Source organism: Carassius gibelio, chromosome A7 (assembly GCF_023724105.1).
Source record: "Carassius gibelio isolate Cgi1373 ecotype wild population from Czech Republic chromosome A7, carGib1.2-hapl.c, whole genome shotgun sequence".
Classification (NCBI taxonomy): Eukaryota; Metazoa; Chordata; class Actinopteri; order Cypriniformes; family Cyprinidae; genus Carassius; species Carassius gibelio.
The window spans coordinates 3,019,037-3,031,421 of record NC_068377.1 but is presented as its reverse complement, the minus strand read 5'-3'; the positions used below and the strand labels follow the sequence as shown (position 1 = coordinate 3,031,421).

General features: G+C 41.7%; 1 protein-coding gene across 1 annotated transcript; it reads left to right on the top strand.

Annotated features, from left to right (window-relative positions):
- Window positions 1–2,114: 2,114 nt before the first annotated feature.
- LOC128016425 (group 3 secretory phospholipase A2-like) lies at window positions 2,115–9,515 on the top strand. Its single transcript, XM_052600913.1, has 4 exons — window positions 2,115–5,332; window positions 6,059–6,191; window positions 6,819–6,953; window positions 7,753–9,515. Exons 1-4 carry the CDS (start codon window positions 5,128–5,130, stop codon window positions 8,183–8,185), a joined length of 906 nt encoding a protein of 301 aa, XP_052456873.1. The 5' UTR covers window positions 2,115–5,127; the 3' UTR covers window positions 8,186–9,515.
- Window positions 9,516–12,385: the final 2,870 nt, after the last annotated feature.

Sequence of the window (12,385 nt, the reverse complement as noted above, 5' to 3'; positions counted from 1 at the left end):
TTTTCAGCCGTGGCGCAGTTCGATGCTGCCTCCACTAGCGGCGAAGACCGTGCGTTGTTGTAGTGGCATGTCGTTCGTGAAAGAATCGTTTTTTCGAATGAATCTTCTAGGCGAACGAATCGTTCTCGGTTTACACTCATTCATGAAGAATTTTTCAGAGTTGTCATCCACAATGAGCGAGTTTCATATGAGTCTCAGAGTTTAATCAACATGTCGAGTTGATTAAACAGATACATGTCGTTCGTAAACGCAAGGAACTCTTATCAATTTTGTTAAGATGAGAGTAAACCGGGTCAGTTAGCCATTTAGCATGTCAATCTTGCAAAATGTAAAGCGCAGTTATAGGTACTGTGCACATATTGTTTACATATTTAGCATACAAAAGATAAATTCCACGTTTAATCCCCGATTTATGAACGTGAATATATAGATCAATATATGAACCGTCTGACCAAACAATTAAAATGCTAATCATGCAAGAAAACCTCGTGATTTGCTCATCTGAACAATTTAAATAGACGTTATATATAGAATGCGCTTATGAAGACGCCAAAATTTGTTAAACGGCGTTATGACTTAACTCTGTCCGATGACGATGCCACTTTTTAACCACGAAGCAAAGGCTTTTTGCAGAGTTGTCATCCACACCGAAATGTCTAAAGACATTACATTTGCTTTACTGTGCATGTTTAAACCTCACTGAGATGATACAGACATAAGTTTCATGCAATTATTCCGGCAGGATCAATTATTTAAGGACATATTTCACCATTTACTGGCATGATTATTCAGAATTTTTCAAAAAACGCTACTGCCTCGTGTTTGGCTGCAGAACAACAAGTGTGAGTAAATTTTCTATCGTCTTTTTAGGACTGTTATATGAAAAGCATGCAAAGTAAATGTCTTTAGAAACGGCTTGAATTTGAATTACTGCAATTAACGTTACTGCTATAGACATGTCTATTGGTACAATGGTTTATAAAACTAAACATGCTACATTGTTTCAAAGCCTCTATTTTCACAGTCCATACTACAACAGGAAAACAGCATCCCAAATTTATCTGCTCCGGAGGCTGTTTAAAAGGGCCCGAAGGCCAAAACAAGAGGAAAAGATGCTTTTCCAACAGGACTGTATTAATTCAGACAAGGTTTGAGCAATTGTCAAATCAGCCAACAACTACAGCAGCCAAAGCAAGCATGGAGCTACTTTTACTTGCAACACGGGCCTGCACATCTCAGTATTTCCATCCTGTTACTTCTGCTAGCAGTGCAGGCTACACAGGTTCTTCAAGACATCACACACCCCAGCCCCTTCCCACGACCCACAGCTACAGCAGCTGAAGCAAACGTGAGGCCGCCTCCATTCGTAAACGCGCCCTCAACTCTTCCGCTCCCTCATGCTACTAACCATTTTTCTGTTCAGTGGCCTCCAGCTCCAGATTTGCCAGAAGGCAGAGGGTACCAAGACCTATTATTGGTCAGGCCGATTATTTTATTTATTTATATATCTATCTCGAACCCTCTTCAGCCAACCCCTCTAACGCCAGCTCATCCCCTTTCACTAAAACTCCTAATCTACCATAGCTAACTCTCCTAACATGCCCTATCTATCTGTAATGGTCAATCCTCACTTCAGCCATCCTTCCGCAGGAGCTTTCTCTGTATCTCCCCACCGCCGCAGCATTGTCCGCTCCCGCAGGAGCCTTCTCTATATCTCCCCACCGCCGCAGTATTGTCCGCTCCTGCAGGAGCCTTTTCTGTTTTTTCCTCACTGCCGCAGCAGTGTCTGCTCCCGCAGGAGCCTCTACCTATATTTCACCACTGCCGCAGCAGTGTCTGCTCCCGCAGGAGCCTCTACCTATATTTCACCACTGCCATAGCAGTGTCTGCTCCCGCAGGAGCCCTTTCCATCCTTCCCTACTGCCGCAATTCTCGCTGCCGCAAGAGCCTCAAAAATAAATAAATAAATAAATAAATAAATAAATAAATAAAAATATATATTTTATGTCCATTCTCCAATTCAACCTCATCAGGCTCGCTTTTGTCTAACTCCGGAACGCCCAATCCAAATTCACGATGGACCCTCATTTCATCAACGACTCTGGTATAAAAAAAAAAAAAAAAAAAAAAAAAAAAAAAAATTAATCGAGTAACAAAATGTGTTGTTGCTTAATTATACTGATGTGCGCATGCACCGTAAATCTGATGGGTAGGATAAAATGTCAGGACCCCGGACCTTTATTTAGTCGGGTTGACGTACCTTTTCAGTTCCGTGTATGTGATGTGACGCTAGTTTTACTTAAAGTCAAATGCTCATGAACTGACTGTCAGAGCAGTTCTGGAGATGTTGTTCATGTGTTCAAGTCCTCATTTAGTGAGACAGCAGACGCAGAAATTACCGTGAGAGTAATGCGCGCTTCAGTGTGTGTGTGAAAAAGGAAGTCGCGCTCCTGCTCCATTCATTAACAGAGACACACAGAACATGCAGGATTTACATTTAAACACTGTTCCGTCTTAATATTTAGAGATATTAATTCGTGAATCGGATGTAAGTGCAATTACCTATTTTGATTAATTCATTCAAAAAAAAAAAAAAAAAAAAAAAAAAAAAAAAAATTTTATATATTCCTCCTTAAATCATGTTGTGTACTTGAATAATAGAAGCCTCTCAGTTATCGTTTCTTCGGCCAAAGTAAGGGCCCTCCAGCCATCGTTACAATCTCCTTGCCTATTTCAGCATCGGACAGGGCTCTCCCTTCCGGTGCAGCTGGGCAGTGGCTCCCTTCGGTCGCAGTGTGAGCCTTTCATCTGTCATTGAGTTGCGCTGCGCGCTCAGCGGCAGATGGGGGTATCCCTCCCGGTGCAGCAGAGCCACAGGCCCCCTTCGGTCGTTGTGACAGCCCTCCATCCGATGCATCAAATTAAGCCGCTTATACAGTCGCAAGGGGGACTCTCCCTTCCGGTGCAGCAGAGCCGCAGCTCCCTTCGGACGCAGCGAGAGTCCCTCCATCAGTCGCGTTTTCTTGCCTACTCCGTATCGGACGGGGCTCCCCTACCGGTGCAGCAGACCCACGGCTCCCTTCGGTCGCAGGGTGAACCCCCCGTCTGAGTTATGTTGCATGCTCAAGGGCGGAACGGGATCTCCCTCCCGGGGGAACACAGCCGCTGGCTCCCTTCGGTCGCAGCAGGAGCCCTCCATCCGATGCATCAAACCGTTCCTCGAATCTTCTTGCCTATTCTGCATCTGATGGGGCTCTCCCTTCCGGTGCAGCAGACCCACGGCTCCCTTCGGTCGCAGGGTGAACCCCCCGTCTGAGTTATGTTGCATGCTCAAGGGCGGATAGGGTTCTCCCTCCCGGGGGAATAGAGCTGCTGGCTCCCTTCGGTCGCAGTGAGAGCCCTCCATCAGACGCATCAAGCCATGCCTCGCTTCGCAAGGGGGACTCGCCTTTCCGGTGCAGCAGAGCCGCAGCTCCCTTCGGACGCAGCAAAAGTCCCTCCAACAGTCGTATTCTAGTTAGCGTCAATCAGGGCTCTCCCCTCCGGGGCAGCACTCCTGCTGCAGAGTTGCGAACCCCCTACGGAGGCTGGGAGAACCCTCAGAGGCAAAAAACCGTGCCTCCATAAACCCGCAATGGGGGACTCCCCCTTCCGGTGCAGCAGAGCCGCAGCTCCCTTCGGATGCAGCGGGAGTCCCTCCAACAGTCGCGTCTCTTTGCCTTCTCAGCATCGGACTAGGGCTCCTCTTCCGGTGCAGCAGACCCACAGCTCCCTTCGGTCGCAGTGTGAACCCCCCATCTGAGTTATGTTGCATGCTCCACGATGGCTAGGGATCTCCCTCCCGATGGGGTACAGCCGCTGGCTCCCTTCGGTTGCATTAGGAGCCCTTCATCCGACGCGCCAAACCGCGGCTCGAATCTCATTGCCTATTTAGCATCTGACGGGGCTCTCCCTTCTGGTGCAGCAGACCCACGGCTCCCTTCGGTCGCAGTGTGAACCCCCCGTCCGAGTTATGTTGCATACTCTATGGCGGCCAGGGATCTCCCTCCCGATGGGATACAGTCGCTGGCTCCCTTCAGTCGCAGTGAGAGCCCTCCATCAGATGCAACAAACCGCGCCTCGTACTCAGCCGCAAGAGGGACTCTCCCTTCCGGTGCAGCAGAGCCGCAGCTCCCTTCGGAGGCAGCAAGAGTCCCTCATTTCTTGATATCTGGCATTGTGCTCCTCCCATAAGCGGCATGGAGGGCTCGCTGGTAAGACGTTGCGAGCCGCAGCTCTCGTCGAACACTGCACGGGCTCTCCAGGTCGCTCTGCATTTTCTTCCCAACACGCATATTTTGGGGGGCAACTAAATTTTATCTCTCTGGCTGCTGTCCTATGGCTTTAAGCTTCTTTTGGGGAGTTATTTGGGTTCGGGCTATGCTCCGGGCCCGGACCCCTCCCCCAGGACAGCACGCCAAAATATGCCTACTATTTGCCTTCAGATTAGATGTAAGGGTGAACTCGTGAAATGTGGTTTTATTAACAAAGTTCGGGAGAAGCACGATCAGATAATCATCCAATTTGGTACAGGTGCATCTCGTTTAGCTAATCATCTTATAGCACGCACGCGTATATATATCCAGTCTTCCTACCTCCTGTCCCACGACAGTTTTTCGGCAACCCTCCTCCACCCCAACTCCTCACTTCTAATCTATTTATCCCAAATTGGGATAGGGGGAGTTATTTGGGTTCGGGCTATGCTCCGGGCCCGGACCCCTCCCCCAGGACAGCACGCCAAAATATGCCTACTATTTGCCTTCAGATTAGATGTAAGGGTGAACTCGTGAAACACGGATCGGAAGTCTGTTTCTTGCTGTTAGTCTTTTAGTAGTGGTACTATGCTGTTGCAGTGCGGTAACAGTTCAGAAAGCTTCACCCTTTTGCATCCTCATCAATTCAGAACAGAGGAGTTCTCAGGTGAGCTTTCTCATCCACTCACCGGACACTTCAGCATCTCCTCTCTTTTACTGGAGCAAGTGGACTTCAGAGAAACGTCTCGAAGGTTGTTTCAGGAGCAGCGACGGGACACTGGTCACGCGTTATCGGTCACTCTGCCGTCACGAGCGCGCGCGGGACGATGAACCAATGCACTTCAACCTACGCGCGCTGCTGGAGGATGCCAATCTGTGTGATATGAACATGCATATCAATTTCACTTTGCACAAAGAAGACATATATCAAGGTCAGCAGATGGATTCAAGAGCAAAAAGTCGCCAAAAACGCGCGTGGGTTTTCCCGGGAACACTTTGGTGTGGACGTGGCACCAGCGCCAGTGACTATGAACAGCTGGGTAGGTGTGCATCCATCGGCGAGCTGCCATTGGTCAGTTCACCACAGTAATCATTTGGTGTATTCCTTTTCAAAGATGAACATGTTGTCCATGTATAAACTCATTTAGTCAAGTAATTTTGCTGTTCAAACCGGTACGAAATAAACCATGCACCCATCAGTCTTTTAATATTCAAATGTCGCAGGCACATGCAGAAATATAAGGCTATTGCTATATATATATATATACACATATGTGTGTGTGTGTGTGTGTGTGTGTAATTCTATAGAAACTATTTTAAATGTCAAATATAACAGCATTTAACACTAACATGTTGGAAAGCGTGAAAATGAAAATACAGGTCAACAATAAGACAGAAATTACAAACTTAATTTATAGCAATATCCGTCTTTATTTTTGTTATTTGCTATACTTTCCAGAGATATAAATCAAAATGTAATTTTCATGCCAAAGTGTGCGTATAGGCGTGGTGGAAATCTGTGAATGTACAGTATGTGTGTTCAGAAAAAGATGTGGGAGGTCCTGCAACATAACCTGAAAAGTACAGTGAGTAAATCAGTTTGATGACGGAGTGTGTCACACAGGTCAAGAACTGTGGTTTGTGTGCAAAATATCCCAGTGTGCTTTGCATGTGCAATTACATTGACAATTTGTATAATAATAATAATAATATTACAGAATTGTAATGAATCAATATTTGTGATTATTTTCATGTTGTTGTCTCAGGTATGTTTGTGCATGCAGATCGATGCTGTCGAGATCATGATCACTGTGAACTCATCATCCGCTCGTTCTCTGTGGACTTCGGCGTGTTCAACCCCTCTCTGTTCACTCTCTCTCACTGTGACTGTGACCGCAGGTGAGCACATGAGAGGCATCTTCAGGACCTCAGGACTCTGCAGAGTCAGAACTCATCACCCGTATGGCCCTTAAGAGCATTATACTGTTTCTTGTTAGAGATAAAGAATATAAAGAATATATTTGCCCACATTTCAGTGAGAATGCATGACATTTATACATTTATCATGTCTGCAACAGTCTATTTGAGTTATGACAATGTATAATGAAATTATGTTCGAACAACAAAGTACATGTTAAATAACAGCATTAAACACTAACATGTCTTTCCATTTACTAAAAAAAAAGAAAAACTTTGACTGCGAAATTTCAAAGCTATCAAGATAGTTTTATTGCATTGTTACAACTTTAGAAATTTCAGTTTAAACTGCACATAATATTACGCTTGGTAAAGACCGATATGTGAAATGTCAGCAGAACTTTTATTGATTTATTTTACTTGCAACAATGCACTTGTTTCAGTTGCGGTAACAGATTTAATTCAATGTGTATGAATGCAAATACACTGTGTTTAATGGAAAGTTTAGCTCACATTGAGACACAAAAGGACTGTACATTTCTAATTGTGACACTATAATGCGAATCATATTTATTTCTGTCTTATCTTCCCGTCTGGTCTGTTTTTTAGATTTAAACGATGCCTGCTCAATGGTAATGACACCATCTCCAACATGGTGGGCTACAGTTTCTTCGACGTCCTGAAGCTCCGCTGCTTTGAGCTGATCCAAAGGAAGAAATGCACACAGTACAACTGGTTTGGACTGTGAGTGCACTAAATTAAAGCATGCATTCCAGAAATTATGCTTCATGCTTTTTTTTCTGCTTGCATCATAATTGTATATAATTATATAATCCAGATAATATGTAACATTTACATCAGTTTTTTCCATAGAATTGCATGACATCACTATAAAGTATTGTGCTCATAGTCATAAACCATGTGTTTTCAACATTTACAGAATGAAGCCCACTATATAAAAGTGTTTAGTTTTCAGCTGGTTCCAGTATTAACTGTGCATCCTGTATTTTACTACATTCATTGTCCTACTTGTCTTACATGTCTTAGAGGTTTGCATATATTTGTTTGGACATGATAATCACGGTATTGAGTTGTATTGCTGCTGGTAGGTTGTGTTTCAGAGGCAGTATGTTACCTAAATAAATAAATCCTGGAGTCAAGTCTCAAGTTGCAGTGCACAAAATAAAACAAGACAAGTCAAGGCTATAGCTCACCTCGAGCAAGTCGTGTTGAGTCCTGCGGAGAAATCGCTTTAAATAAAAACATGCAGGGGTTACATTTTTATAAGAATGTACTAACAATCAAACTCAAAACAGTCTGAACATGAGCAGGGTCATGTTTTTTTTCTGGCAGAATGTCCCAAGTTGTACGTGCTGCTTGAAAACCATTACCTTATCTATTTCCCATTCACCGTGGAACTTGTTCATTATAATCTTTTCGTAGTGAATCCTATCTGATAAAAATGTTGTCAGCAATGTGTTTTGTTATGTCTACTGGCCTCTAGTCCAGAGATACACTTGTGTTTTTCGATCTCTTCCTGCAGGTGCACAGTGGTACAGACAGCACCTGTGGCAGTATGGAAAGATTCAACACCGTACATTTCTACCGCTCTGACTCATGAGAACAGCGGCACCACTGGCCTTTCATGCAATGAAGTCCCAATGAAACGCTCAAACAGCGGCAAACAAAGAATCTCTAAACCTAAACGAATTCAATTGACAAAAGACCGAAAAACCTGCCCTCCAGTGTACTATGCAACAGGGGAAACATTTCAGCTAAGTCAAAAGTTGGTGAGCCAAATTGAAAAAAGGAAGAAACTACAAACAAATGGAAATCGAAAAGGAAGAAAGAAGTCACTCGTTTCCCAAAGGAAGGCATCCAAAGAAAAGAAAATGGTAACTCAGAAATTCAAAATGGAAACTACTCTTCAAAGCACCCAGAGAACCCCAAAAGCAAGTGTCACTCACTCCCCCTAAAACTAAATTACTCTCAGTGCAAAAGGCCACTCAGTCCAAACAATTGACCATAGCTAAATCAGGTGCAAGGACACTTAAAAATACGCGAACAATAGGTAAAAAGAAAAAGCTCCACAAGGAAAAACGAATTCAAACCCCGAAAGCATGATGAGTTAAGAGACAATTCCTTAATGCATGTACAGAAAGTGTGCATTAAATCTGCATTAAGTGTCAGAAGGTCACAATAATCAACTGAAATCATTGCTCTTTTATACACAGTCTGTAATGACTTTTACAAGCAGGTGCCAATGAATATAATTATAAAAACCATACTAAGCAATGACACATGTTTTTAAATGTATATTTACCAACAAACTCAGTATATGCACATACACTTACTGTATTTGCATGTTCTAATGCTGTGATTAATGAAAAGCTAATGAATTGCAATAGCTTCTGTATTATAATTTGGACTTATTTTACAAATTAAATATATGTAATTTGTTCTCTATCTGCACAATTTAAACATTCCTAAAACAAGAAAGGCGGGCAACACTGCTAAACTTGTAGGGGCTGTATTTGAACCACAGCTACAGATTAGCACAGATTAGCACAGATTAGCTGTTTAAGAATATATTGTGTAACCCAGGTTATAGCAGAAAGAAGCAGACCTGGGTTACAATGGGCTCAGTGATATTAAACAAGCTCACAGTTGCTACAGTAGAATGCTTTCAGGTAAACTGTAAAAATACAATACATTTGACAATATTAATATACTGTAGCTCTGTGATTATGCTGTATATGGTAATCCAATTAAGACAAAATTTGTCATGGCATATTGCCAAGGAAATAAAGGCAAATAAAGCATTTTATAATCAACTGCAAACATTTTCTTAGAGTTTCAGATATTTAATATATAGTAGCTGATAACTTCATACATATATTCAAAATGTACTCATTAAACTGCATGTGTTTTTGTGTGCGACTGTGCAAAAAAAGTGTATTGTGCATCACGTCTGAGAATTGCATCTATTGTTTTCACAAAGTCTAAACTGCATTTGCAGTTTGAGGAATCCTCCAGCAGATGCCATCAAAATACATGTTGTAAATCCAGAGTAAAAAAAGCGATTTAATTAGTCTTGTAAGAAATCAGTCTTGAAGAGAAAGGGGGAAAAAGCATTTAAGTCAAAAGAAATATCATTGCATGCTTGTTTTGTTTATTGGTTTCAAACACAGAGCCACACATTACTACATGAAATAATAATTGTGTCTCATAAAATGTCAATATCATTATATTTTTGTAATCATCTTGGTTAAAAAGGTGAATTTAATAAAAGAGTCAAGAACATAATGAAGGTGATGATGACTGAAAGGTTGAACTGTGTTCTTAGGAAAAGGATATTTATCATAAACGCCAAGTCATGGAAAGGATGACACATTTTTATTATATAGCTTGCCAATTATTAATTAATTACCATTTCTGCAGTGGTTTTATGAAACAGTGTTTTGATAAATCTATCAAATACATGCGCAACTGCTGGAGCCACTTTATCTTGACATGAATAGTACCTAGGCCAAATTGTGGAAACCTAGAATATTAATATACAGTAGAATTGAAGAACTATATGTTTATTACAGAATTGATGTCTCTTATACCAAAAGTGCTCATTTTTAACAAAATTATAACAGACCATTGTAACAGTTGTCAGTTGTCCAATAAGTCCAATAAGTATTAAAATTATACAGGGATAGACATTAATGAAACATCCAATGCCGTTGAGGTAACATTTCCCAAACTCGCAGCAGTTTCCTTCTGCTAAAATATTTGATACTGTTGATATGCTGTCTGACAGAATCTTGGCGTGAACTAGAGCATAATACTCGCCTGAAGTGTCAGGAAATAAGTGTTGCAGCAATTTACTGCGGTATGCTTGGTATAACTCATACAGCAGGATAAACACTTTGTTCATTTGAAGTTCTCGCCAAACAGATTTTCTCGAAGCCAGCAGATGATACATACACCACAGTGGTCTTTCAGCCTTTAAGTCACTCAAATCTAATTTGAGTCAGCAAACCCATTCCATGCATGTCAAAAAGTCCAAGAAAAATCTGACTGACCGCCAGTTATATTTACAACGTTTGCATTAAGTAGTAATGTAGTAAGACAGTGATATTTAAAGGGCAAAAATTCAGTATCCAACTTATTATGTATTCTTTGCAGACAGGAAGGCAAATTAACACAGAATAGAAATGCAGTGTGCAAAGTTTAACAGTAAATGTTTTCCCATAGCAAACCATTATAAAGAAAATACTTAACCATTTAGCGCATTGCATTCATATTCCAAGCTCATCTGCTTGCCTGTATAAAGTAGGCCCTATACGCATCATTAAAAAGCTGTGGATTGAATTTGATCTTTGTTTTAAAGGCGCTTTAAGTGTTTTCACATTAAACGTTTAGAATGTCATGCAGATTCTCTCTGGCGTTCAGGTCTGGTGAGTTTGGCCAGTCAAGCACACCAACACCATGGCTTTTGGCAGTGTGGACAGGTGCCAAATCCTGCTGGAAAATGAAATCAGCATCTTCAGAAAGCTGGTCAACAGAAGGAAGCATGAAGTGCTCCAAAATTTCTTGGTAAACGGGTGCAGTGACTTTGGTTTTCAAAAAACACAATGGACCAGCACCAGAAGATGACATTGCACCACAAATCATCAAAGACTGTGGAAACTTAACACTGGACTTCATTCAACTTGGGCATTGAGCTTCTCCACCCTTCCTCCAGACTCTACGACCTTGGTTTCCAAATGAAATACAGAACTTGCTCTCATCTGAAAAGAAGACATTGGACCATTGGCATTGGTCAGCAGTCCAGGTCTTATTCTCCTTAGCCCAGGTAAGACACCTCTGATGTTGTCTGTGGTTCAGCAAATTCCTTGACCCGTCTGTGTGTGGTGGCTCTTGATGCATTGATCCCAGCCTCAGTCCATTCCTTGTGAAGGTCACTCAAATTCTTGAAAAGATTTTGCTTGACAATCATCATAAGGCTGCAGTTCTCTCGGTTGGTTGTGCATCTTTTTCTTCTGTTAACATGCTTGGATACAGCACTCTGTGAACAGCCAGCTTCTCTGGCAATGAATGTTTGTGTCTTACCCTCCTTGTGAAGGGTGTCAGTGATTGTCTTCTGGACAACTGTCAGATCAGCAGTCTTCCCCATGATTGTGTAGGCGAGTGAACCAAACTGAGAGACCATTTTGAAGACTCAAGAAACCTTTGCAGGTGTTTTGAGTTGATTCGCTGATTGACACATCACCATATTCTAATTGGTGGGTTTTTGTTAAATGTGAACCAAAATCATGATAATAATAAAAAAAAGATGTAAACTACTTCAGTCGGTGTGCATTGAATTCATTTAATACATGAGTTTCACAGTTTGAGTTGAATTACCGTATTTTCCAGAATATAAGTCACACTTTTGTTCATAGTTTGGCTGGTCCTGCGACTTATAGTCAAGTGCGACTTATTTATCAAAATTAATTTGACATGAACCAAGAGAAATGAACCAAGAGAAAACATTACCGTCTACAGCCACGAGATGGCGCTCTATGCTGCTCAGTGCTCCTGTAGTCTACCACTGAGCAGCGTAGATCTCCCTCACGCGGCTGTAGATGGTAATGTTTTCTCTCGGTTCTTGGTTCTAAATAAATGTGACTTATAGTCCAGTGTGACTTATATATGTTTTTTTCCTAATCATGACTTATTTTTGGACTGATGCGACTTATACTCAGGTGCTACTTATAGTCCGAAAAATACGGTACTGAAATGAACTTTTCCACGACATTCTAATTTATTGAGATGCACCTGTATATATCTGCAATACGTCCAGTGTTGAGCGTAACACATTGCATGTAACATACGTTACGTAATCTGATTACTTTTTTCAAGTAACTAGTAAATTAACCCATTACTTTTTAATTTACAAGGAAACATCTGAGTTAATTATTTTAAAAAGTGGCACCAGTTACACTGTTATCCTATGTATTGACTGAGAACCCTCCTTTCTTCATGTAGAGAGAAATCAGGAGTCAGTGCAGAGATGTTGTGTGCACTGTGTAAACATGCATTTACTCATCTCACTCGCACAAACACAGATTCAGTATTCCTCAAAATGAACAAAAACAGTGAAATGCTAACTCAGCAAATGGCGCAAACCTCCAATAACTAAA